At 42.3% G+C, this 27,126-nt stretch overlaps 1 protein-coding gene across 1 annotated transcript in view; it reads left to right on the plus strand.

Moving 5' to 3' along the window:
* The window catches only part of LOC102940478 (cytochrome P450 27C1), a 42,110-nt gene extending 34,514 nt beyond the window's left edge, over positions 1-7,596 (plus strand). Inside the window, exons 8-9 of the mRNA XM_007069442.4 lie at positions 4,417-4,620; positions 6,104-7,596. Of these exons, the coding sequence (XP_007069504.3) occupies positions 4,417-4,620; positions 6,104-6,220 (321 nt within the window). The 3' untranslated portion in view covers positions 6,221-7,596. The remainder of the gene's footprint in view (positions 1-4,416; positions 4,621-6,103) is intronic.
* The last annotated feature ends 19,530 nt before the right edge of the window (positions 7,597-27,126 follow it).

Genomic DNA, 27,126 nt, shown 5'->3' on the forward strand with positions numbered 1-27,126 from the left:
AAGAGCTTGGAAACGCCTGGACCTATTTGGACACAAGGCATACTCTCCACGCTACGATTTAGGATGTCAAATTATGAAGCTCTCATGGCCAAGTATAATGATCTGAACTACTCCAAATTGGAGGAATTCTGTCACGATCTACCAGAGACCAAAAAGGAGCCATTCCAGTCCTTAATATTGGAGGGACACCTCCTAGCCTGTACAGCCCTACAAACCTCGCTAGATCCTGCAGACACCGCTGCTCAATCCATCGCAACTGCTGTGGTCATGAGGTGTGCATCATGGCTCCACCTCTCGGGCTTTCCTAAGGAGGTACAAACAGCAGTAGAGGACTTACCATTCCAAGGCCAGGAACTATTCTCAGAGTGCACAGATAACTCTCTGCACTCCCTTAAAGATTCTTGAGCTACACTTTGTTCTCTCAGGATATACATGCCAGCACCAAAGGGATGCTCAGGGAAGTATCAACTGCCCCCGGTGATCCCGAACTCAACAATGCACCTCTCAACACCTCTTAACCCAATGCCGTTGACAATTAATTAGTTGTCGATTAAACGTAGACAGCCCACTCCTCAAGGAGCTACCTCTCATGCACTAGCACTAAAGCAACAATTTTGAAGTTGTGGTTGAGGCCCCTAGAAACATTCTCTTGTTCCAGTCATCCCCACCCTCTCTGATGTTCCAACAATTTGGTGACCAACTAGCTCCATTTTCCCCATCTTGGAGTCTCATCACCTTGGACAAGTGGGTTCTAGAGATATTCAAGGAAGGATACTCCATCCCCTTCCTATCTATCCCACCCTGCCATTCCCTCTCCCTGTCCTTCTTCAGGGACCCCTCTCATGAGTCCATTCTATGGGGAGAAATAAGTCATCTTCTGGGAGCCATGTCCCTTCCCAGCACATGTGACAAGGTTTCTACTACCACTATTTTTTGATTCAGAAGAAGGCTGCTGGCCCCATCATGGACCTTCGCAATCGAAACAATTCTTCAAGCTGCAATGTTTCAAGATGGTTACCCTCTCCACTGTTATCCCAGCACTGGAACAGAGGGACTGGTTTTCAGCCTTCAACCTCCAAGATGCATACTTCTATATTTCCATACATTCTGCCCACAGACGATTCCTCCAGTTCGTCGTGGGCGCCAGCCAGTACAAAGTACTGCCCTTCAGACTCCATGGCACCTCAGGTGTTCTCCAAGGTCCTTGCAGTAGTCGTGGCCTTCCTAAGGAAACAAGAAATCGTCATTTTTCCATACTCAGATGACTGTCTCCTCAAGGCCCCTTCTGAAATCAACACTCTGAGCTGTCCATATAACAATGGACCTGTTCACGAAGGTAGGCCTCGTCGTGAACCTAGAAAAGTCCATTCTAATGCCAGTACAACAGCTGGAATTCATCAGTGCACAGTTGGATGCCATACATGCCAGAACCTTCCTACCGCCTCACAGATTCTCGGCTATAACGGATCTGGTATCGCACGGGTCTGCCCCCACATCTCTGCACAAATGTGCCTCCAGTTTCTAGGCCACATGGCAGTGACCATGTTTGTGGTCAGGCACAAAAGACTACACATGCGATTTCTTCAAGCATGGCTCTGTATCGAATACCTCCCCCACAAACACAGCATTCACAAACTTTTATCCATGCCGAGGCAAGTCAAGGACTCACCACTGTGGTGGACACAGCCCAGCAATGTCTTTGTCGGAGTTCCTTTCCTACAACCATCGCCAACTAGGATACTAAACGCCAATGCCTCCCAAATCAGTTGAGGAGTGCATCTATACGAATACTCGGTGCAGGGCAGATTGTTGTCCACCGAATCTACCTTACACATCAATCTCCTAAAGCTACGAGGAGTTCGCAATGCCTACTGACATTTCCTACCTCTTCTCAAACATCATATCATAAGAGTGATGACGGACAATCTTGCCTGCATGTATTACATCAACAGGCAGGGTGGAGCGAGGTTCCACTCTTTATGCTCAGAGGCAATCAAATTGTGGAACTGGTGTATCCAGAATAACATCTCCATTTCAACCACGCACCTCCCAGAACACAACCGCAGACACATTGAGCAGGATGGTCTTGCACGATCATGAGTGGGAGCTGGATATGCGAGCACTTCAACCCATATTCAACCACTGGGGCTGTCCCATCATAGATCTCTTTGGCACTCAACACAGTGCCCACTGCCCTCAATTCTGTTCCGGAGCAGGACTGGGGCGCGGATTGCTGGGACACTTGTTCTTCGTAACCTGGGATACACCACTCCTTTATGCCTTCCCTCCCTTCCTCCTATTCCGAGTACTTCTCAAAATACAGGCGTACCGAGCTCATGTCATACTAATAACTACAACATGGCCACAACAGGTCTGGTATACTTACCTTCTACGTGTGATGGTATGCTGACCGATCTGTCTCCACCTAAAACCGTGGATCCTCTCACAGGACACAGGATGCATTCTCCATCCCAATCCGCAGATGCTCCACCTTAAAGCCTGGCTCCTCTGTGGTCCAGAAATAGCCTGCTCAGACTAAATCAAACAGATACTTTTGAATAGCAGGCGTGACACAACCAGACACACTTACATTCAAAAATGGACTAGATTTCACTGCTGATGTAGCTCACGTCAGGTTGACGCAGCACACTCGCCATTGCCACTTATTCTTTGCAGCCTTTATATAGGGCCCAGCCTGGCCCTGACTGGCTGCCTTTCTGCCCTTCTCTGATTGGCCGGGTTCTGCACAGGCGCCCTCCAGCCTGCTTTAACTCCTCTTCTGCCAAAGTGGGGCCACTGACCCACTACACACCCTCCCCTTTAAACAGCCAGGATTGGCCAATAGCTCTATTAGGGTACACTTGGCGGCAATCACTACCTTTCCCTCCCCCATTGTCGGACACTCCGTCTTCACACACCTGCTCATGAAGCGCTTGTTGATGGGTATTTGCCATATACAAGACTTGACCCCAGCCTGGCCCCAGCCTAGTCGTCTGTTCTCCCACTAGGCCCCCGTTTGAACCAATGGCAACCTGTTCTTACATACACCTATCAAGGAAAATGGCCTTTCTTTTTGCCATCATCTCTGCTAGGCAGGTGGGCAAATTCACAGCCCTCGTGGTATGTCCACCATACACAGTGTTACTGTAAAGACAAAATTAAACTACGCCCACACCCAAGATTCTTACCTAAGGTCCCAACATCTTTTCATCTCAATCAACCAGTACACCTCCTTTGCTTCTTCTGAAAGCCTCACAGTAATCAATAGGAGGCAGCTCTACAAACCCTAGACGTGAGGTGCGCATGAGCCTTCTACTTGGACAGGACTAAATGCTTCCGGAAATCGCCATGATTATTCCAATCCACCACCAAAAGATCCAGAGGCACTGCTATATCAAAACAATGCCTCTCTAAATGTATGCACATTTGTATGCATTTATTTTATTAACTCCGCGATAGACAACCTCCTGTCTCAGTCAGAACACATTCGACACGATCATTATCTACCTCGCTTGCCTTTCTTAATAATGTCCCCATTGATGACATTTGTAAGGCTGCCACATGGGCACCAACAAGCACTTTTGCCTGGCACTTTTGCACAATGCTGCAATGGATACTCTCCTTGGACATGCTGTCCTATCCTCGACAGTACATGTTGCTCTGAAGCCCCAGCCTTCCAACTAGGGTCACTGCTTTATAGTCACCTACACTGGAGCACCCATAGGGACGTCACTCAAAGAAGAAAAGGTTACTTGCCCTGTGCAGTAACTGAGGTTCTTCGAGATGTGTGTCCCTGTGGGTGCTCCACTACCCACCCACCTCCCCTCTGCTTCAGAGACGAAAATATAAGCTCTGCAGCAGAGAAGGAACTGGGGGTGGTTGGACCGCACAGCACTCTATATGCGTCCCGCACACAGTGCGAGAGAGGGGAGGTGCGTACGCGCGGTCTGACGGGCACTGCTGGTGAAGATCTCCCATCCCAGGTGCAGGGGGTGCTGCCGCCCCTACAATGGAGCACCCATAGAGACACACCTCTCCAAGAACCTCATTTACTGCACAGGGTGAGTAACCATCTCTTCCTCTTTTCCTTTGATTGTGTTAGGCAATACATATAGCAGAAAAACAGACATAAAAGGGTTTATTATATTACATTCCCTTGTGTATTTTCTTTTTATACAAGCTCATGAGGAATCTTTTACTGAGCCTAAAAGTTTTTGAAGATGATCTAATTTGAGCCAATGAGAAGGAGATCTAATTTTGAGATACTGCTCTTTGTGAAAACTCAGATATGTAATTTCTACATCATCTTTTTATCCATCATATTTCATGTTATACAAATTATAACTGAATTATTATTATTATTATTGCTACATGTATCAGCATTAATTACAAATAAAATATCATTTGTTTTCTCAGACCCAGTTAGCACTCTGTCATTATGCTACATCGTATGAGGAAGAGAATTTCCCAATGGCAAATGATTTCCGACCTGAGCGCTGGCTGAGGAAAGACAATACGGACAGAGTGGACAACTTTGGTTCCATTCCATTTGGTTATGGCATTCGCAGTTGTATAGGAAAAAGAATTGCAGAACTGGAAATTCACCTTGCACTGATTCAGGTGAGGAATCTGTGACAGTGTTATAAAGAGATAAAAATATATTAGTATCAGCTCTTTAATATGCAAACTGCCTCTGGACATCTTTTTATTTAAGAAAAGCTTTGTTTAAAGAATGTTGACTAGGCCGCGATCCTGCATTCTTTTTCATTCAGAATACACATGTTCTTAGAATTAAGCATGTCAATAAAAATCTACATTACAGAAATAAACATTGTAAATCCCAGTTGTAGTACAAGCAAAATCCATCCAATGTAAGATTACTAAGGAAATAAATTACTTTAGTGTAAAAGGATTTTCATAAGTCAATTGCAACCTTTAAATGAAAGGCTCGCTTGGCATATGGCAGGATGGTTCTTTACTCAGTTATAGGATTTTGATTAAAACATTGTTGTATTGAGAACAGTGGAGCATTTACCAGAAAGTGAAGAAGGTTTGTAATCCTGAGACTGAGGCAGACCATACTAACCAACATTCAAATCAAACATTCACCGTCTCCATGTTTTCTCTGATCCCTGTGTCTTCTTTTTCAGGCTTCTGCATGTATTCTTTTTTGCTGTTTTATATAGATTATTTTGTATTACATCCTGAGGTAGAGAAGGCTTTCCTATCAATTCCTACTGTATGTATGCATCTCCAAGAATCCCCCAAAAGATTTGGATCAGATTGAGCAATCAAACCACATGAGTTTGCAATTTTATTTATTTATTTATTTATTTATTTATTTATTTATTTATTTACCATGACTTCACAGTCAGAACTGATCTACTTGGATGTGCTCCACAGTCATTTGTGTAATGCACCGTAGCATTTCAAAGAAGTTGCTGTCTCTCCCATGTGCTGGTTCTCATGCTGCTTTGGTGGATGTATCATGGGCATCAGTGCAATGGTCTAATATCAGCAGAATCACCTTGATTGAATGACAGACTGTTATTGTTATTCTGTTCAATATAGGTTCTTGTATCATGCTCATCACTTTATTATCAGAGCACTTGCATTAAGGAATGTGACTAACATCTGTCATGTTCTGTTGTTCCATCCTCTGCCCAGGTGGAGAAGTGTGTGCAGTGGAGTATTTTGTTTTGGAATATTTTTCATTATATACACACACTATATATTTGTTCATGACGGCAAGGTCAGACATACATGCCTTGCACATAGAGAGTCCTTAGTTCCTGTGGGAGTTTTTTCCACAGTTTTAGGCCAGCCACCGAAAAAGCTCCGTCTCCTGCACAGACAAGCTTTTCTCTTATTGTAGAAAGTTCCATCGTGCCAGAGGAGCATAGCTGTCAACCATGGTCTTCATCCTGGAGCTGTTTCATTTTCCCCACAGAGAAATCATGTTAAGCAGGTTCACTGGAACTGACAGCAACATTAGTGGTAGTGATGAACTCTAAGGAGTATTACTGGTTTTCTGTTTCTAGAATTATAAGTTTGTATTTGTCAATTTATAAGCTGTCTAATATCAACATATGTCTCTTTCCAGCTGCTTCAAAATTTTGAGATCAAAATTTCTCCCAAAACTAAACCAGTTAAGGCCAAAACCCATGGACTTTTGACTCCTGGAGACGCCATCAATGTGAAATTTGCTGACAGGAAGTGAGATGCAAATGTTTAGGAAATTTTAGTGTACTCTTCTTGGAAATTGACTTGCATCTGATTGAAATATGATGATTGTTCTCTTGTCAATTGGCTTGTGGGCATTCTGCAAAATGATTAAGTCTTAGATGCTGACCTACTTCTAGCAATATCCAAGAGATGTTATCCCTCTCATAGAAGATAATTCCACAATTTCACATGGAACTATATGGAAATATAAACTTAAATACTTCCTTTTTGCACTGGGAGTTACCTTTTCCCTGGAGTCAGTTTTGCATGATAGCAATAGATGCACTGAAACAACAATATCAAGTTCAGACATGGCATATTGTCTTGAGCTTTTGTTAGACTGCTTAGTCGTCAAAGAGGAGCATTCCTGTGTGTCTGTGTGGTGATATATACTGTTCCCAAACCTGTATATATATGTTGATTGACAGTTTCTCTTTGTTGTCTTCAATGCCTTTTTTGGAATTCTCCCTCTTTAGTTAGCTTTAAAAAAGCATTTACATGATATGCGTCAAAATAAAATTAATGCAATAGTTTGAAACATAAAGATATTGTAAAAATATATGGAAGATGTTGCCAGTTTGTTTAGACTCAACAGTTAGGATCTGTTTTTAAAAATGTTTTTATAAAACATAAAGTGAATAGAAATAATAATTGCCCTATTCTGTTCATTGCCTTTGAAATATTTCGTATTGGCCACAGTCGAAAGACAGGAGACTGAGCTAGATGGACAATTGGCCTGACCTAGTATGGCAGTTCTTATGTAAATGTGTCTGTAAAATTAAAAGCATTTGTAAAAAAAATAATTTTTTAAAAAACATATTTAAACACCATGTTGCAGAGTTATGAACCCAAATAGTGTTATCACACGAAAAGCAGGAAGTGAAATTAGATTGTTTCACTGTTCCATTTGAATTACATGCAAATAGTAAATAAACAAGAAAAATGATGGAAATACATTCGTTTCCACGTTTCCATTTCCTGTGACCTAAAATATTACTAGTAACAGAGATGTTTTAAAAAATGGCAACAAAAATAAACATATAATATTTGTCCTGATAGTCTCTTTTTAAAAGTAAGAACTGGAAACTCTCATTGTAATGTACTGCCTGCCCTCTGTAGGATGGATATGTGACTGCTACGAGGTTTATCGGTTTTAGATTAATTGACTATCTAGTGGCCAATCTAAAAAGTGTATACTTTAAAGTTACATTCTCTTTGACAGCTAGTGGAAAATATCTCTTGTTTGTGGCTTCTGATCATTATGGCACCAATTTTACATTTGTACAAATATTCTTATTTGACAGAACCCTTTGCCTTGGAACTATTTTATGCCTTGAGCTAAACCATTTTGCAAAAGAGCTCAAACCTATACATTCTATAGTCAAATTAACTATATAAAAGTGTGTATAGTTAGCTATAGAAGTGTCAGAATATTGGTACTAAAATGTGAGATTGTGCAGAGGTAGTTTACTTAATGATGTTCATAAACCTTCTGACATGTTACACAGTTATTCAATTCAAGAAAATGTATTGTGAGACTAATTTTCAAATTGGGATTCATTTTTTGGTCTTCGCCCATCCGACTATCAAAAACAGGTTAACAGGGCTAAAAGCAAAATTATATGGTTTGTTATTCTTGCTTTTGATTGTCCGCTGAATAATACTTCTGAGCTTTGTAGATACAGACATTCACTGTTCCAACCTGGGTGTTTTGATTATGTTTGTGAGGATTTGGCAATATTTATCCTTTCCAGATGGACTTACAGATCAAAAATCTGATCTTGTCAGAATTTTAAGTTTGCACAGTGGCCCAATGAATTTTCTTGAAGAACTTTGAGCTGCTTTAGGCATTTTTATGTACCATAAGATCTGCAGGCAGTCTTTAGAATTCGTTTTCCAAGGTTGCTCCCAGTTCCACGCACAGGGCCAGTTACACAGACAGAACTGCAGAGTCTCAATGCATGGATGAGACGATGGTGTAGGGAGAAGGGGTTTAGATTTATAAGAAACTGGGGAAACTTTTGGGGAAGGGGGAGCGTATACAGGAAGGATGGGCTCCACCTAAACCAAAATGGAACCAGATTGCTGGCACTTAACATTAAAAAGTTCATATAGCAGTTTTTAAACTAAGGGCTGGGGGAAGCCGACAGGTGCAGAGGAGAACATGGTTCGGACATCCCTTAGGGGAGGATCTATTAATAGAGAAACTCTATGTCCTAGTGAGGACAAGAGGATGGAAAATGATAAAATACAGGCAGGGTCTGATCAGAAACAGTCAAATAAAAGAGAGTCCCATTCAAGTACATCGTGTAATAGCAGACAGCTAAAAGTTTTTAAAGTGCTTATATACCAATGCTAAAAGTCTAAATAATAAAATGGGTGAACTAGAGTGCCTCGTATTAAATGAGGATATTGATATAATAGGCATCACAGAAACTTGGTGGAATGAGGATAATCAATGGGATACAGTAATACCAGGGTACAAAATATATCAGAAGGACAGAACAGGTCATGCTGGTGGAGGAGTAGCATTATATGTGAAAGAAAGTGTAGAATCAAATGAAGTAAAAATCATAAACCAATCAAACTGTACCATAGAATCTCTATGGCTAGAAATTCCATGCTCTAATAATAAGAATATAGCGGCAGGGATATATTACCGACCACCTGACCAGGATGGTGATAGTGACTGTGAAATGCTCAGGGAGATTAGAGAGGCTATCAAAATTAAAAACTCAATAATAATAAGAATGGGGAATTTCAGTTATCCCCATATTGACTGGGTACATGTCACCTCAGGACAGGATGCAGAGATAAAGTTTCTTGACACCTTAAATGACTGTTTCTTGGAGCAGCTGGTCCTGGAATCCACCAGAGAAGAGAAAAGTCTTGATTTAGTCCTAAGTGGAGCACAGGATCTGGTCCAAGAGGTGAATATAGCTTGACTGCTTGGTAATAGTGACCATAATATAATTAAATTTAATATCCCTGTCACAGGAAAAACACCACAGCGGCCCAACACTGTAGCATTTAATTTCAGAAAGGGGAACAACACAAAAATGAGGAGGTTAGTTAAAACAGAAATTAAAGGGTACAGTGCCAAAAGTGAAATCTCTGCAAGCTGCGTGGAAACTTTTTAAAAACACTATAATAGAGCCTCAACTTAAATGTATACCCCAATTTAAAAAACATAGTAAGAGAACCAAAAAAGAGCCACTGTGGTTAAACAACAAATTAAAAGAAGCAGTAAGAGGCAAACAAGCATCCTTTAAAAAGTGGAAGTTAAATCCTAGTGAGGAAAATAGAAAGGAGCATAACCAATGGCAAACGAAGATTAAAAATACAATTAGGAAGTCCAAAAAAGAATTTAAGGAACAGTCAGCCAAAGACTCAAAAAGTAATAGCCAATTTTTTTTAAGTACATCAGAAGCAGGAAGCCTGCTAAACAACCAGTGGGGCCACTGGACAATGGAGGTGCTAAAGGAGCACTCAAGGACGATAAGGCCATTGCGGAGAAACTAAATGAATTCTTTGCATCAGTCTTCATGGCTGAGGATGTGAGGGAGATTCCCAAACCTGAGCTATACTTTTTAGGTGACAGGTCTAAGGAACAGTCCCAGATTGAGGTATCATTAGAGGAGGTTTTGGAACAAATTGATAAATTAAACAGCAATAAGTCACCAGGACCAGATGGTATTCACCCAAGAGTTCTGAAGGAACTCAAATGTGAAATTGCAGAACTACTAACTGTAATCTGACAGGTTTCAGAGTAGCAGGCACGTTAGTCTGTATCCGCAAAAAGAAAAGGAGAACTTGTGGCACCTTAGAGACTAACAAATTTATTTGAGCATAAGCTTTCGTGAACTACAGCTCACTTCATCCAATGAAGTGAGCTGTAGCTCACAAAAGCTTATGCTCAGATAAATTTGTTAGTCTCTAAAGTGCCACAAGTCCTCCTTTTCTTTTGACTGTAATCTATAACCCATCATTTAAATCAGCTGCTGTACCAGATGACTGGAGGATAGCTAATGTGATGCCAATTTTTAAAAAGGGCTCCAGAGGTGATCCTGGCAATTACAGGACTGTAAGCCTGACTTCAGTACTGGGCAAACTTGTTAAAACTATGATAAAGAACAATATTGTCAGACATATAGGTGAACATAATTTGTTGAGGAAGAGTCAACATGGTTTTAGTAAAGGGAAATCATGCCTCACCAACCTACTAGAATTCTTTGAGGGGGTCAACAAGCATGTGGACCAAGTGGATCCAGTGGATATAGTATACTTAGATTTTCAGAAAACCTTTGACAAGGTCCCTCACGAAAGGCTCTTACGCAAAGTAAGCTGCCACAGGATAAGAGGGAAGGTGCTCTCATGGATTGGTAACTGGTTAAAAGATAGAAAATAAAGGGTAGGAATAAATGGTCAGTTTTCAGAATGGAGAGAGGTAAACAGTGGTGTCCCCCAAGGGTCTGTACTGGGCCCAGTCCTATTCAACATATTCATAAATTATCTGAAAAAACGAGTAATCAGTGAGATGGCAAAATTTGCAGATGATACAAAATTACTAAAGATAGTTAAGACTGCGAAGAGCTACAAAAGGATCTCTCAGAACTGGGTGACTGAGCAACAAAATGGCAGATGAAATTCAATGTTGGTAAATGCAAAGTAATGCACATTGGAAAGCATAATCCCAACTATACATATAAAATAATGGGGTCTAAATTAGCTGTTACCACCCAAGAAAGAGATCTTGGAGTCACTGTGGATAGTTCTCTGAGGACATTCATTCAATGTGCAGTGGCAGTCAAAAAAACTAACAGAATGTTGGGAATCATTAGGAAAGGGATAGATAATAAGACAGAAAATATAATATTGCCTCTATATAAATCCATGGTACTCCCACATCTTGAATACTGTGTGCAGATGTGGTCATCCCATCTCAAAAAAGATATATTAGAATTGGAAAAGGTTCAGAAAAGGGCAGAAAAATGATTTGGGGTATGGAACGGCTTCCGTATGAGGAGAGAATAATAAGACTGGGACTTTTCAGCTTGGAAAAGAGACGGCTAAGGGGAGATATGATTGAGGTCTATAAAATCCTGACTGGTGCTGAGAAAGTGGATAAGGAAGTATTGTTTACCACTTCTCATAACACAAGAACTAGGGATCACCAAATGAAATTAATAGGCAGCAGGTTTAAAACAAATAAAAGGAAGTATTTTTTTTATACAACGCACAGTCAATCTGTGTAACTCCTTGCCAGAGGATGTTGTGAAGGCCAAAACCATATCAGGCTTCAAAAAAGAACTAGATAAATTCATGGAGGATAGGTCCATCAATGGCTATTAGCCAGGATGGGCAGGGATGGTGCCCTTAGCCTCTGTTTGCCAGAAGCTGGGAATGGGCGACAGGGGATGGATCACTGGATGATTACCTGTTCTGTTCATTCCCTTTGGGGCACCTGGCACTGGCCACTGTTGGTAGACAGGTTACTGTGCTAGATGGACCTTTGGTCTGACCCAGTAGGGCCATTCTTATGTTCTTATGTTTTCCTGTCTTGTGAGTTGGGTTGCTGGGTTTTGTTTTGTTTGAGAAGGTTATTTCTAAGACTTCCCATTTTGCCTCTTCATTTTCTTTCCCAACATCACCTCCAATGACCCCAGATCTGCACTGACCCTCCATTTGTCTGACAAGGACTAACCATCCTCCAGAACCAATCTATGCATATCTGAGTGTCATGCAGAAGGAATTGCTTAACAGGGGCGCAAACCCCCTTCACCCACTGAGTTAAGCATGCTGCCTCCATTCCATTCCCAACATCTGTTGACCTGATGATCAAGGGGTCAATTTCTGAATCCAAATTTGAATTCCTCATGGGGCCTGCATTTTGCACTGTCACATCACCACCAGTCTAGACCGATGATTGGTGTATTTTAATAATTTTGTTACATGGTACCAATTCCAAGCTAATATTTCACAGTATAAGAGGGAAGAGGCATTCTAGAAATACTGATTAAAACATTTTCATGTTTCATGATGCATCCGATGAAGTGAGCTGTAGCTCACGAAAGCTCATGCTCAAATGAATTGGTTAGTCTCTAAGGTGCCACAAGTACTCCTTTTCTTTTAACATTTTCATGATTTCTTTTCATTAAAAAAGCTTGATTTGTTTTTGATAAAGAATCTGTCTAATTTGTCTCTTGCATATAGTAAAATATTTATAAAGAATGTACGAGTTCCTGTTCTCATTTCAAATTGTTGCTTACATTGGCACTTTTTTCTGGTATCTCAAAGCTTTGAACATACTGGAGGGAGGTGGAAGAGAGACCTTTCACATTAATGGCAGCTTCATGTGTTGGACAGTTACTGGAATAAATACAAATAAATATTGAGTTATTGATTTACTAATCAATATAGAAAATTGGCATTTTAAAGCTACACAGAGGCTGCAGTAGATACCAGCAGCCAAAGAGTTTGAAAATGAATCATTTACAAGCATCATGATTCAAGAATTTGTTGCTAACGGTGCATTGGCAAATTAAAGGACACTGAAGTAATTTTTTCCTGTTGATCGTAATGCTTTCTTAAAAACTTGAGTTTATTTCTTTTCAAAGTCACACCACCAAACATTCTAAAATTGTTCAAGGACTTCTTTTGTTTAACTGCTTCAGTTTAAATACTGTCTGCTGGATTTATACAGTGGGATGAGAGAATAAACTAACATTATTTAAGCTTAGAATAAATGCTAAAGGGGGCTTGTCACAGGGTGGCTGGCCCCTTCAAGTGCAGCAGGTCCAGCTCCCCTGATGAGTAGGGGGCGTTTAATGAGGGGCCGGTCAACACCTGAATTAGAAAATAAGAAAAGAGCTGCAGCCAGGTACCTAAAAAAGGGAGGAAGCTTCAAAACAGCCATCCCAGAAACAAGCTGGAAGAGGAGACTAGGGGAAGGCACTGAATAGAGCTGCAGGAGGGAAGTTGGCTCCTGTCATGATTACCAGGACAGGGGTCAAAAAGAGAATAGTTGGGAAGCTGCTTGAAACCACTTGGAAAGAAAGTTGGCCCAGAGAGGGCAGGTATGGAATATGAAAACACTGTGATTACACCTGGCTGGAAAGATATCATTTTGGTTGACTGCTTCATTTATGAAGGAACTCGGAGCCCATGCAGAGGGAAAAGGAGTAGAATGCCTGAAGAACCAGGCACGGAGAAGAAGCGATTGACCAAGGACTTTAAGTTGGGACACTAAGGTTTGTTTTAAGGCTGTGGGCAGAGTTATTTCAACCATTAATAAATAAACCTACAACAGGGGATGCTTTCTGATTTAAAAAGGTGGCGGTGGAGTAATTGCTGAGACTCTTGAGCACAGGGCGTAGTCATGGCTGTGGCCTGTTGGGTTATACTAGGCCAGCAGAGCAAGCTTGGAAACTGCACCCTCTGTGACAGTGCATAAGGGGTGTATTGACATTTGGAAGGATATAGTGGAACAACATAATTGCTTTCTTTTTATGCTGTTCTGGAACGTTAAAAAGAGGGATCACTCAAAATCATAGAAGTAATGAAAGGAAAATGTTTATTCACATAGGCAATGTGTGGAATTCAGTGCTGCAGGTGCTCATATTGCTCGCATCTCCCTAGTATGCAATTGCCTTATAATCTTTAGTGTATTTATCCCCTCAACACCTCTGAGAGATAGGGAACGTCCATTTTATAGATGGGGAACTGAGGCACAGATCAGCTAAGTGACATGCAAGGTCACACAGGAAGTCTAGGGCAGTGTGATGGGGTGTGCATACCTCACACTAGGCAAGAAAGGGTTAACCCCACACTATGGCAGTGGAAGTCCCGCTCATCTGACAGTGCTGGGCATGCTCCAACTGCTGCCTCAGTATAAAAGGGAGAAGCCCAGCTCATTCTAGGCTGACCACCAAGGAGGAAGGATGTTTGGTGGAGGCTCCTGCCTAGGAGCCACTTCAGGACTTGACTGCTGGAACCAGAGATCCCAAGGACCAGACCAGAGACCTATTGCCTACCGTCGGCCAGCTGGACTCAGAATCCCCGGGAGCTGCCTATACTGAGGAGCTTGGAGGCCCCAACGACGTATGGACCCCAGCTTCAGGAGACACAGTAGGAAGTGGCCAAAGGAGGCGGTGTGAGTGGTATCCCCCACCTGAGGAAGGTCAGTGTGTTGCAGCAGGTTCCCCGCTGAGAGGGTGGTGGCCATACTCGCCACTGACAGGGCCCTGGGCAGGGACCCAGTGGAGCAGGGAGGGCCCGGGTCCCTCTACCCGAGCTATCAAACCCCCCCAACCTCCGCCGTGTGGTGGCCCCTGACTCTGGCCATTAGGCCCCACAGCCCTGAAGCCCAAGGGAAGTTGTATTGACTCTGGCTACTAGGCCATGCTGCCCTGAACTCCAAGGGCGGTTATATTGATGATGGCTATTAAGCCACACGGCCCTGATCCCCAGGGCAGTCATGCTGATTCTGGTCATTGGGCTGCAACACCCTGACCCCAAAGGGCATCCATCCGTATTGACTCTGGCCACACAGCCTTGAGCCCCAGGGAAGCCAGACTGACTCTGGCCATTGAGTCGTGCTGCTCTCGGCTCAGGGATAGTCGGGTAGACTGTAACTCTGGTAGTATCACAACCCCGACCTGCCCCAAAAGGGGACAGGGTGTGCATACCCTGCAACAGGCAGAGCAGGGAATTAAACCTAGTTTTTCTAAGTCCTAAGCTAGAGTTCTAACCAGTGGACAAGAAAAGATATTATGAGTTTATATTCATTAATAAAATTTGTAGTGAATAATTTAAGATAAAATGATACAGAATTATCAAACTGTATGCTTTGAGGTACAAAGGTATAAAAAGGGTCACAAAGGCATTTTATTCTATCTTATATTGCGTGGTCCACTGGACTAAGGAGCAGATCTAGTCTGTTGTATCCTAACTGATTATTCTGCGCGAACTCTAGGGAGATCTACGGGGGAAGGAAAGAATACTTCCTACAAGACTGTGAACCAACAGTGGAGCCATTCCATGAAACTTACTCCAGCCTCATGCCTGGTGTATGCCCCATGGCAGAGGATGTGCTCCTCCTAAAATACACTTAGCAGACCTTGCATTCCTAGTGCCCCCAAACTGCATAGGTTCCACTGACATGCAGCAAATGGCTGCTTGTCTGCATGGAAGTAAGAACAGAGTTTGCATCTAGCTACATGGGGGGCTTTTTCACCTCTTTCTGAAGCATCAGGTATTAATTAGAAGAGACAAAATTTTTCATTTTACTTTTTAGTTAGGGTAAATTTCTTTTCAGGTGGAAAGTCAAACTTCTACTCAAAACTTTGTGGGCTTGATTTTTGCAGTTGTTTTGATTCCTTAATGTAGTGAGCTGACATTGATCATCAGTTGAAAACTCGCTGAAGGAGTACATAGTAAGTACTTTACGTATTTACAGCCCATGGGCTCATTTGATCTGAATGATGTGTTTATCTGATTCTACAACAGATTCAGATTTTGCAGATTAAGAGCTTCCATTTTTTTTTAAAAAGTACATTCTTAGCCATTATAGCTTTAAAGAAAGCTTTTCAAAGATGACCCAACATAATCCTTAGATGATCTAAAACAACAGCTCTGAACAGCATTCATTTCCGTGGGCTGTCTTTTAAGACTAACAATAACCTAAGGACAAGAATTTCAAATAATTTAGGTGTGCAAGTGTAACCCACATACCTTCTGGGTGTAGTGTTCTGTCCCATCTAGTGGCATCGAGACCACGTAGAGAGAGATTAATGAGTTTGCTCTGCAGCCTTAGCTAACAGCCAGTTGGCTTTTAGCTCATGTGGTAAAAGCTCATGCGCTAAGCTCCAGAGGTCCCAGGTTCATTCCCACCCACCGACAGCTAGGGTCAGTTGGTGTTACAAGTGGGGGCTCGTCCGGGATTGCAACTGGGAAGACTCTGAAGCTCAGGATGTGCTTCCTCACCTAGGGGAAGTATGTAACCTATACCCCTTCTGGGTGTGGTGTTCTGTCCCATCTAGTGGCACGGAGACCACTTAGAGAGGTTGAGTCTGCTCTACAGCCTTAACTGACAGCCAGTTGGTTTTTAGCTCGTGCAGTAGAGGCTCATGCACTAAGCTCCAGAGGTCCCAGGTTCCCACCTGCTGACGAGTGGGGGTCTGTTGGTGTTACACAAGTATGCACCTTATTTGCACTTACCACTGTTGTGTACAAATATCATGTAACTGCATGTTCAAATGCCCAAAAGGCAGAAACAGAAGCAGTTGTAAAGTACTTTTTATAATTTTTCCCACTAAGTGATGTTGAATGCAACATACATTTACTGCTACACAGCCATATTTTTGAAGTGTTAACTAATTGTGCCTCAAGTTTTGGGTGCCCAACTGTTGCTACATCTTGTGCTTGATTTTCAGAGATACTTAGGACCCACAGCTCACAAGGGAAGCTTGCAATAGGGACTTTATTCTCTACTGTCTTGCACCTTGCTTAGTCATTTATTCCTATGCAAAGAGGATGTAAAATGCTACAAAATTAGAATGGTACCACTTTCCAGACTCTTTGAACAGGTGTAAATGTTGATGCAAGACTGGAGAATCAGTCCAGCTTTTCCTAGCTATTGGTTAGTGAAAGAGCTAGGACACTAGACTTGATGGTCTGATTTCTGAATATCGATTCTATGTCCTATAATCAACCAAGGCATTCTTATTGCTTGCTGGAAACTGCATGAGAGAATTTTAGGCGATTGGTCCAAAATGGAATTGAATTAGATTCAAATGCTCCAATTTCAACCACACTAAAGTCAATAAATAAATGTAGTGGAAGCCATAACTATAATAGTGGAATTCTACACCCATACACAGGAAAGGAGGTTTGCACAGGTGTTAAACCTGATACCGTAGCCTCCTCTTATCTCTCCCCTTTCCCTCCCCGCCCCCGGTAGTATGCATTAATCAGACAAAAATGATAGGCAGCCCAAGAAGTGTGTATGTGTAAGCAGTGTCAGGATGAGCTCCACCCTGACATCTGGTGGTGAGGTGTGGCAAGTTGTGGAAAAAAACTTCAGGGGCCAATCTCATTTGCATAAGCACACCCACCCTGCCTAGACTGAGGCCATAGCTGCCCAAATGGTCACTTTGGCTGCTGTGGGATCCCCAGTGTCTCTGTTATTGGGGCAGGAAGAATAAATTGTTATTACCCTGATTATGGGAACTGTGCTTGGAACTGTACTTGGCCTTTTGTTATGATGGAGGGACTCACCATCAACTAAGTAGCACTCGCTAGGCAAGTGTCATGGGTTCCAAAACTGTGTGAGTTGAGAGAGCCAGGGGATAAGTATTAATACTTGGTGGCATGGGTCCCTTGGTGAGGGCCTTACATGCTAATTGCACTTCCTCCTCTCTCCACTGTGGAATATCAGAGCTAATTTTGATTTCATTAGAAGTCTAGTTACAGGCTGCTGAGCTCACTTTGGGCTAATAGTGCACCAGCACTGAGGCTCCCCTACTACAAGCTGAATTCACCAAAGAGCTGAACTGACTTACGAGCTGAATCACTGAGCATTGTGTTAAGTAGTGGGGGAGCCTGAAGATATATCGTGGAGCAGTTTGCGGGATGGCTGGAGTGCCTTGTGGACAGGCTGGTGGAGCAGTTCGTAGGACAGCAGGAGCTGTTGGTGGGACGCGGAGCAGTTTGTGGACCGGCTGGTGGAGCAGTTCGTGGGACAGCGGGAGCTGCTTTTGGCCGCGGAGCTGAGCGAAGGAGTTTGTGGGGCGGCTGGCGGAGCGAAGGCCTATGGAGCTGTGGGACGGTCAGCTTCAGATCATGTAAGGTGCCTCTTACCCCCGTCCCATCTCCACCCAGGGTGGGAGGTAAAGCTCCGCAGATAAACTTTCGAACTCTGGGGCTGCCCTGACCAGGGACAGAGACTTTTGGGACTTTGGGTGATTTGGGGTTGCTGGACTCAAGAACCAAAGGGAAAGGGGCATGCCCCAATTTGCTTGGGGTGGGGTTTTTTTGCTCATGGGTTGTGTTATGAATCCTGCTGGTGGTGTTTCCCCAACATAATGCCACATTGTTTCTCTCTGTTATTAAAAGGCTTTTTGCTACACTCAGACTATGTGCTTGCGAGAGGGGAAGTATTGCCTCTTGGAGGCACCCAGCGGGGGTGGTATATATTTGTCCCAGGTCACTGGGTGGGGGCTCGAGCCGGTTTGCATTGTGTTATTGGAATGGATCCCCTAGATATTGAACCCGGCCCTTGTTGCTGCCAACTCTGACAGGCAGAAGGGTTACATATGTATAGATTCATTTGCTTGGTATATATTAGTTACGTTCCATTTGGATGTCATTGTCTATGCATCTTATGACCAATTCAATCACAGGGGACTCATTTCAGGATGTTTCAGTGGGTGGCACTTCTATCTCAGTCGTGCCCACCTCCTCTCTGGGACCACTGAGGTAGGGAAGCATTATCATCCCCACGTATAGATGGGAAACTGAGGCACAGAGGCTAAGTGACTTGCCCAAGGTCACACGCGAAGTCTTTGGCCGACCAGGCAACCGAACCTGGGTTTCCCCTGTCCAAGGCCAGTGCCCCAACCAATGGGCCACCGTTCCTTCCCTTCTTTTTGGATAAGAAGGGAAAAATAAATGCAAGTGTTGTGCGGATATTTTTTTTAATGGAGTTCATCCGAGAACTTCCTCAACTGTCCAAAATGTAATCTGTCTCTGAAAGCATAGATTATTTTTCAGTAATCCGAGGAATAACATTGTGTGGTCTTGTAGTACCACCAGGTGGCGCTGTACTCACAGGATTCCATAGCTCCGTTGATACAGGATCTCTTTAAGAAGAAAAACCGTTCTTAAAATAAACCAAAACAAGTAGCTTACACTATTTTCCCTTCTGTAGCCAGATCTAAACCTCTGTATTTCAGATGAGGTCAGTTCTCCAAAATACAAGATTGCTGTGGTGTTCTTGTATTTTGAATACAAAATATTTCAGGGACTTATTTTCATCCATCAGGCCCAGAAGCAGCCTTGTATGTGCCACCATGTACCTGCTTTGCACATGCACTTCTCCATGTTTGCTCAAAATGAGGATTTGCACAGATACATACAGAACTATGCACGCAAAACAAGCACACAACTGTCTGCACAAAGTTGTGTGTGGGCATGGCTAAAAAAGGGGATGGGGGGGGGGAAGGATAATTGTTCCAGGGCCCTGAGCAGCCGGGTGGGGAGCACCAGCATCTGTAACATCTGAATAAATAAAGTGAAATGAGAGAAGGTGAGGCCACAGCCAATATGGTGCACCCGGACTTCACATTTTTCTCCTCAGGTCTGTGTGGGGGGCCTGCTTGGAGAAAATTAGGCCCTCAGAACATTGTATTCATTATTAGAATCTATTAATTGTTAAGTATGCATTGAACTTAATGCTGTACAACATGTAAAATAAAAGATACCTCCTGCCTTGTTGTTGGCTCCCTGGTAGGTGTTGCCGAAAAGCGTCTTATGAAGGCTGCTCTGACAGGCTTGGCAGTGTTTGTCTGAAACACCCCCAACCTGCTATCAAGTATTGACCCAGCTGCGAAATAGTTAAATGGGATCTTCTGACTCACTGAGGTAGCTTTGAATATAAGGGAGGTGGGAGCAATTGACTTGGAGAGAGCAGATTTAGGGAATGAACACTGGAAAATCAAACCAAATAAGTATTGGGGGTAGTCGTGTTAGTCTGTATCCACAAAAACAACAAGGAGTCCAGTGGCACCTTAAAGACTAACAGATTTATTTGGGCATAAGCTTTCGTGGGTAAAAAACCCACTTCTTCAGATGCATGGAGGTTTGGTTATAAGGTCTGGGTTTTCCCTTTTTGCTTGTTGAAATTAGTGAAATGCTGATGCAGGCTGTAAGTGAGCAGATACAGAGTGAGTAGATCGTCCATGCTGTATCAGTTCAAAAAGAAAAAACTAGAAACGAAGGAAATGAATTAACATTAATGGCAGGGCTGTAACCTTTAAACTGGACACAAGCACAAGGTAGTATTGTATCAAGGAACATACTGTAGCTAAGGAAAACATAATGCAAAGCTTCTTTCATGTTCAAGATATAAAATACCAATAGAGGGGCAAGTAACTGTTATAATAAAAAAAAACACCAAGATCACATTTCCAGTAGTAAATGCTGATGTTCCACCACTATTAGAATAAAAAACTTTCTTGTCATGAAATCACTTTTTTAAAAGTGCCCACCGTAAATGCCACATACTTGCAGGCAAAAAACACAGGCCGCATACTTAGAGAATTCTCAGATGTCCTTTAGAGCCTAGAATGTCTTAAAGGTAAATCATACATTAAGATAGACAAAACCAGAATGATGGAGTCGTTCACAGAGAAAAGTTCACTTTATCCTAAGCAGATAAATTTAGAAACTGAACTTGGTAATATTGAAAAGCTAGGAGTTAGTGAAAAGGTAGAACGCCAATAAAGCACATTAGTTTTATGGTGTTATGAAGTGCTGAAGTTATAGTGTATGTTTCGATACTGGTGTGACCCGGGTCCTAGTGGGGAGCCAGCTGTGGTCACTCAATTAGAGTTAACTGCAAAGAATGGAGCAGAAAATCCCCATAAAGCTGGTGGATATTCCCATACTTAGATTCACCATAAAACAGCTTCTTTATTACCTTACTGGTTACTCAGAAGTCCAAACAACACAGTTCCCTTAAAGTGATCCAGCCTCAGGCCTCCATCCAGGTACCCACGTCAACTATGATGAAAATTTCTGTAAATCTCATTTCATCATATAAAAGAAAAGGTTCTACCAATCCCAAAGGATCGGACACATCAGCTCCCAGGTTAATAAGGTGACCAGATGACAAGAACAAAATATCGGGACACATGGGGGGGCAGCCACAGGCTCACCCCCACACCAGGGCCAGCTCTAGGTTTTTTGCCGCCCCAAGCGAATTGGGGGGGGGGCGGGGGAAGCCGGAGGGCCGCTGAAGCAAAATATTGGGACAAATGGCGTCCGACCGTACATTGGTTGGGACGCGGGACAAACAAATAAATATCAGGAAAGTCCCAATTTTATCGGGACGTCTGGTCACCCTACAGGTTAATGAATGTTTCAGATCTCACCCAAATACACGCTACAGCCAATTCTTATTAACTAAACTAAAATGTATTAAAAAAACAAAAGAGAGAGAGTGAAGTTAAAAGATCAATATACAGACAGACATGAGTTCCATGCATTGAGGTTCAGATTCATAGCAGAGATGGTGAGCTTTGTAGTTGCAAAGAGTTCTTTCAGAAATAGTTCCTAGTTTATAGTCCAATGTCCAAATATCATATTCAGGGCATACCAGCATAACTGGGACCTCGGTCTTGTGACTCAAATGTCCCCTGATGAAGCCGAAGCAGATCTGAGATGACAGAATCAGGACCCAAGGATCCTTTATACAATTTCATGTCTTTTTGACAAGTTGGAGTTCCTCAGGGAACAAAAGGTAATTAGCATGACTTTGAAGGAGGTCCATCTCCGGTACTTAAGCTATAGAATTAACGTAAGGCCATTGCTTGTTCCCCCACCATTCACAGATTATTTGCTATACATTTCAAAGAGAGATGAATACAGAGATATCCCGTGTTTACAATTCATTTAAATGATAGGATGTTCTTTTGACCTCTGAATTATCAGAATACAGCCTAGCCGGGGACTGTTGTTGGCTGTCAGCAATTTGTTTAGTGAATCAGTGCTAACCATGGTTTAACGGTAAGTGTAGACAAAGAGCAGTTTCTAAATAGCATTGCCGCAAATCAGTTTTACTGCCAATAGCTGCAACCTTTGAAGGCCCACGTGTGTCTCTCAGGAAGGCAGCGAGTCGAATTTGCCTCAAAACCCCTAAACACAGCAAAAAGAAGCTGTGTCCGGGTCGAAAAGGAGATAGCGACAGCAGTTATGGGAGAAAAAAAGCACATGTGGAAACTGATCACAAGCCACTTGTTTTTAGCCCCACTTAGAACATAGTTCAATAGTTTTCTCTGAAACTAAGCTATTATACCATTCTTCACTATCACATCTACAGCTGCTACCCTTATGACAGTGTCACAAATCCAAGAATTCATGATTGTTATAGTAACACTAGGCAGTTTTGTTGTTGTTATAATTGTTTTCAGAAAAGTGATATAAAACAGGCATCTTCTCTCTCAGTATGTAATACCACATTTCTACAAGAAACAAATGAATCATTAAGCACTCGCTAGTCAGCTTACTATTATTTTGAGATGTAAGCTGGGAGTCACTTCTCTCCCTTCTGCTCGGTATTGTAGTTTAAAACGTGATTACAACAGCCATCTGGGATCTGGGCTATAGATGTATGAAATTTTTATCTCAATTAGCAGGCGCTCTAAGTCTAATTTACCAAAATATTGTTGCTCATATTGTTTGGCATCAGTCCTGAATCCTTCCAGTTCATATCCTGGTTCAATTCTTCCAATCACTATTTTTTTGGTTCTTGACTTTGAAAATTCTGTACCAAATCCGTAGGCTTGGCAGGCTTCATGGTATTCACTCCACTCCACACCCTGGGCGCTTGGAACTCTGAGGATGCAGTGAAGATAGAACTCACACCTTCTGGGTCCACAAGCAGAAGCGCCTACCACGTGAGCATCTCTGGTAAGTGCGATTAGCAGTATAAAGCCTGTGACACACCCTTTGAACAGTTCTGATTCCATCTAGAAGACAGTGATGTATACATAGGACTTCTGATTTTCAGCTGTAACTGATAAACATAAGAACATAAAAATAGCCACATTGGGTCAGACCTATGGTCCATCTAGCCCAGTAGCCTATCTCTAAAAGTGGCTAGTGCCAGATGCTTCTTGCAGTCAGAGGCTTAGGGACACTTGTACTATGGGTTTCATACCCATTGATGGACCTATCAGCTATGAACTTATCTGATTCTTTTTTTTTGAACCCTGTTATACTTTTGGCCTTCACAAATCCCTTGGCAATGAGTTCCACAGGTTGACTGTGCATTGTGTGAAGAAGTATTTCCTATAGTTTGTTTTAAACCTGCTGCCTATTAATTTCATTGGGTGACCCCTGGTTCTTGTGTTATGTGAACAGCAGGGCCCACAGATAAAAGCTGGACCTCAGATCCTGAAACTCCCAAGCTGGGGGCAAGCTCCCGAGTGGGTGATGGGGGCCAGCCAGAATGTAGGACAGTTGGGAGGGATGTGATTGTTTCAAAAACCTATTTTGAAAAAAATACTTGCAGATAAAACAAGGTTTCGTGCTTTAAGTGCCTTAACATGTCTGTAATACAAATAAGTACAGAGTATCTGAAGTATTTAAGTACAAGTGTGAAGAGTGATTCAAAATGCTTACGTATGTACTTAAGAACATGGTGACACAGCTTTTGTCTAAGGGCCTCTCTACACAGAGCAGAAATGCCGATGATGGAGGTGTAATTTCTAAAACGCACTGTGTTGCGCATTAATTGGTCCATGTAGACCCTGCTGGTGCACACGAAAAGTTCCTGCACTTTAACATGGCGCTGTTCAAAACAGAACTACATTAAAGGGCACTAGGGGACGTTACGGTACGCACGACTGTAAATGAGTAATGTATGTAATATACAGTATTACAGTATGTGTATAAGACGCAGTATATTCATTACAGTACGTACAAAAAGAGCCCCCCCAAACCATTGCTGTATGGACAGTGACATAAAACTCAAAAATTGCTAAAAATAAATCTCCCAAAATGAAGGTAATAAACCCCCAAAACAGAAGCCCTGCGTATACACACAATAGCCGGTTCATTACAATACATTTAAATAGCTTTTTTTTACTTTCCTTAATGCAATGTAACAACTGCAGCAAAGTCTCTGCAGACCATAGTCTCTGAGAGCTCTTAGACTAGGTCACCTAGTAGATCCTTTCCTTTGCTAATTTCTATGATTCTGGCCTATTAGAAGTGAGGTTTTGCACTGCTTTGTTCAGGAGACCAAGATTTGGTTCCTGGTTCTATTATCTTCCTTTCTCCAGGAGCTGGTAGAGCTGTCAGGACAGTGTGTTTGTTTTACTGGGGAAAGGAGCAAGTCACTTAACAGGGCATCCTGTAGCCAAACCAATGGACTGCAGTGCCAGCCTTTGGATAGCTAGAAAGAAGGTGGCTTCAGTGCAGAGTCTTGAGTGTGAAGGAGACAAAGTGAAGGTCCTTTGGGCTTCAGTAAAAAGACAGAAGGCCAGATCCTCATTTTAAAGTCAATGGAGCTATGCTGATTTATACCAGCTGAGGATCTGGCGAGAGGATCCTGCTTTTTGGAGGCCACAAGGGAGGGAAACTTTGCCTAACTTTAAATACTGAACACTAAGAATATTAAACATATGTAGGAGCTGTTGTGATTTAGCTTTATCAAGTCACGTTTAGGGCAATGTTCACTCCACATGATGCACACACACAAAAGTCACCTCATCTTTGTTGTGTTTGTACAGCGCCTAGCACTGTGGGATCCTAGTCCATGAGTACGGCTCCTGAGCGTTACGATAATACAAATAATAGATAAACATTTGTTTAAATATTTGAAAATACTTTAGAAGCTCTGTGGAATAGAACAGCAAAATGAAAGCTTGCGTGCCATGTATTACGGGGATGGGGTAATCAAATAGCCCCGAGGAAGCAGTACATTAATGACAAGGTCAACCCTCAGCCACCCCCAAAAAGGCTTCTGTATAGGTGTATGTAATTTCAGTAGGTACCAACTTCGTGACCTGTAGATTTGTCACATCACTATGGAGCTATAAATAGAGGGAGTCTATATATTGGTAAGGTTTGCAACTGATGCCTACATATTTGTATCTCTTGCTCGAGTTAAAAGCTCCTTAGGCAGCGGATCCACTTTCAGATGTACTCTGAGCCTATATAAATAATATCTTTGGAAGTCTGTGGGTGGCTATATTGCTCTTCGAACAATTTAAGCTTAGGGATCAAATTCAGTAGGGTGGGTAAGGAGAAGACAGAAAGGGAATATGGGGTCGGTCCCCTTGCTAAACATTGACTACTTATGCCCTGCTAAAGTAGAATCTTACTGGCATGAACAGAGGTGACAACATATTTGTGATCTCAGAAGACCTGTCAGAATTCTGCAGTATATCTACACCCTGATAAGTCTATGCAGGATCATTCCCGTCCATGCAGTTTGGTTTCTCATCCTGTCCTAGAGCTGATGAGTGTTTCATAGGCCCTGAAATTCTGCTCTTTTGTTATACTTGTTGCTTGTGTTTATATTTTGTTACCAGTAACCTGGAATCTGAAATGAGTGGACATATTGTAGTGTATTATGTTTTCATATTCAGATCTGGATATGGCCAGCGTAATGGCTGTATTAAAGTTACTGGCAGAGGGTCCAGTCCTGTGCAGTGGGTGGTCTTCCACTTACTTCAGTGAGAGAAAGATCAGACCCAAAGTGGGATGTTTTGAACGCTACTGGGGAGCATTGCCTTACAAATCTCTAAAGCCAGAATATGTAAAAAAAATGGATCCAGGGAATTCCAAAAGATCAGACGCTAGATAATCTGGGTTTGGGGCTTTTATTATGTTAAATCCAGAGCTCTCAGAATGAGTCATTTAGAATTTCTGCACAGCCCAAAATAATACATTGTTCTAAGAGGCAGCTGCAAACAGACTGCCTGTGTAAAATGTGAACGGAGAGGATGAAAGGAACTCCATGTTTGTGAGTTTCATTTCTTTAGCCACAGAGTGACATTCTTTTCAGACACTTGTCCTAGATAAAAATATTTACACTTTCAACAATTGAAAGGTTAAAAAAATTAAACATTTCATTTGACCTGAACAAAATATTTTGTTTTGATTTTAAACATTTTTGTGTGTTTTCCAATTTTAAACAATAAATAAATAAAAGAATAAAATGAAAGAACAAAAAGTCATCTTGAATTGAAAAAGCACACCGTTCTGTGTTGCAAATGTTGAAATAGGTTTTTTCCCCCAAATAAACAATTCAGCAAAATCAGCACGAAAGCTTATGCTCAAATAAATTGGTTCGTCTCTAAGGTGCCACAAGTCCTCCTTTTCTTTTTGCAAATACAGACTAACACGGCTGCTACTCTGAAACCTGTCAAAATCAACATGAATTCCCAAAATATTTTGGTGTTGCCAAATCTGCATTTTTTTTTTGGCTGGGAAAAAAAAGTTTTGATCAAAACACTTTACCTAGCTCTAATTCTCTCCTCTTTAACTGGTGGGGTTGGTTATGTAAGAATCATCAGGATTCCCCATAAACCACTCATTCTGGCTGCGAGGGGACAGGAACAAAGAAAAGGCATTTAGGTGTTAATGCTGCCGAAACAGTGGAACAAACATTTGTGCCTCTGTTGCACAAGCAGAAGAGATGCTGCAAAGGGGATTTGCAAACCCTGCTCAGAATGGGGCCCGGCAATTTGGGGGAGTCTCTGAATGGCTGCATGCAAGCCAGTATTGGCGGTGAGATATCCGGAGCAGTGAGAGCGAGACTAGAGGATTCTCAGGTCCTTCCCCTTGCACAGTGGGGAAGTTGCTTGTGCAACTGAGACTAGTCCCTCTCCATGGCCTAAGGGAAGGATTTCTCCCCATCTCTTCTCTTTGCAGGTGATCAGTTTCAGTATGGCCAGTCCCAGCCATTGCAAAATCATAAGTCAGATCCTGAAAATCAATTAGATTGGTCTAAAAACCAAGAGGTTTTTTTTTTTTTTTAAATGGTACTGTTTTTCCTTTCTCATTTTTGAGCCTTTAGGGTTCACATTGTCAAGGGGTTCTCCACAACTTCATGGCTAGACACTGGCTTTTTAAAAAAAATGAAAGCCAAGTTTTTCACATATTCACGTG

Source organism: Chelonia mydas, chromosome 11 (genome assembly GCF_015237465.2).
Source record: "Chelonia mydas isolate rCheMyd1 chromosome 11, rCheMyd1.pri.v2, whole genome shotgun sequence".
Classification (NCBI taxonomy): domain Eukaryota; kingdom Metazoa; phylum Chordata; order Testudines; family Cheloniidae; genus Chelonia; species Chelonia mydas.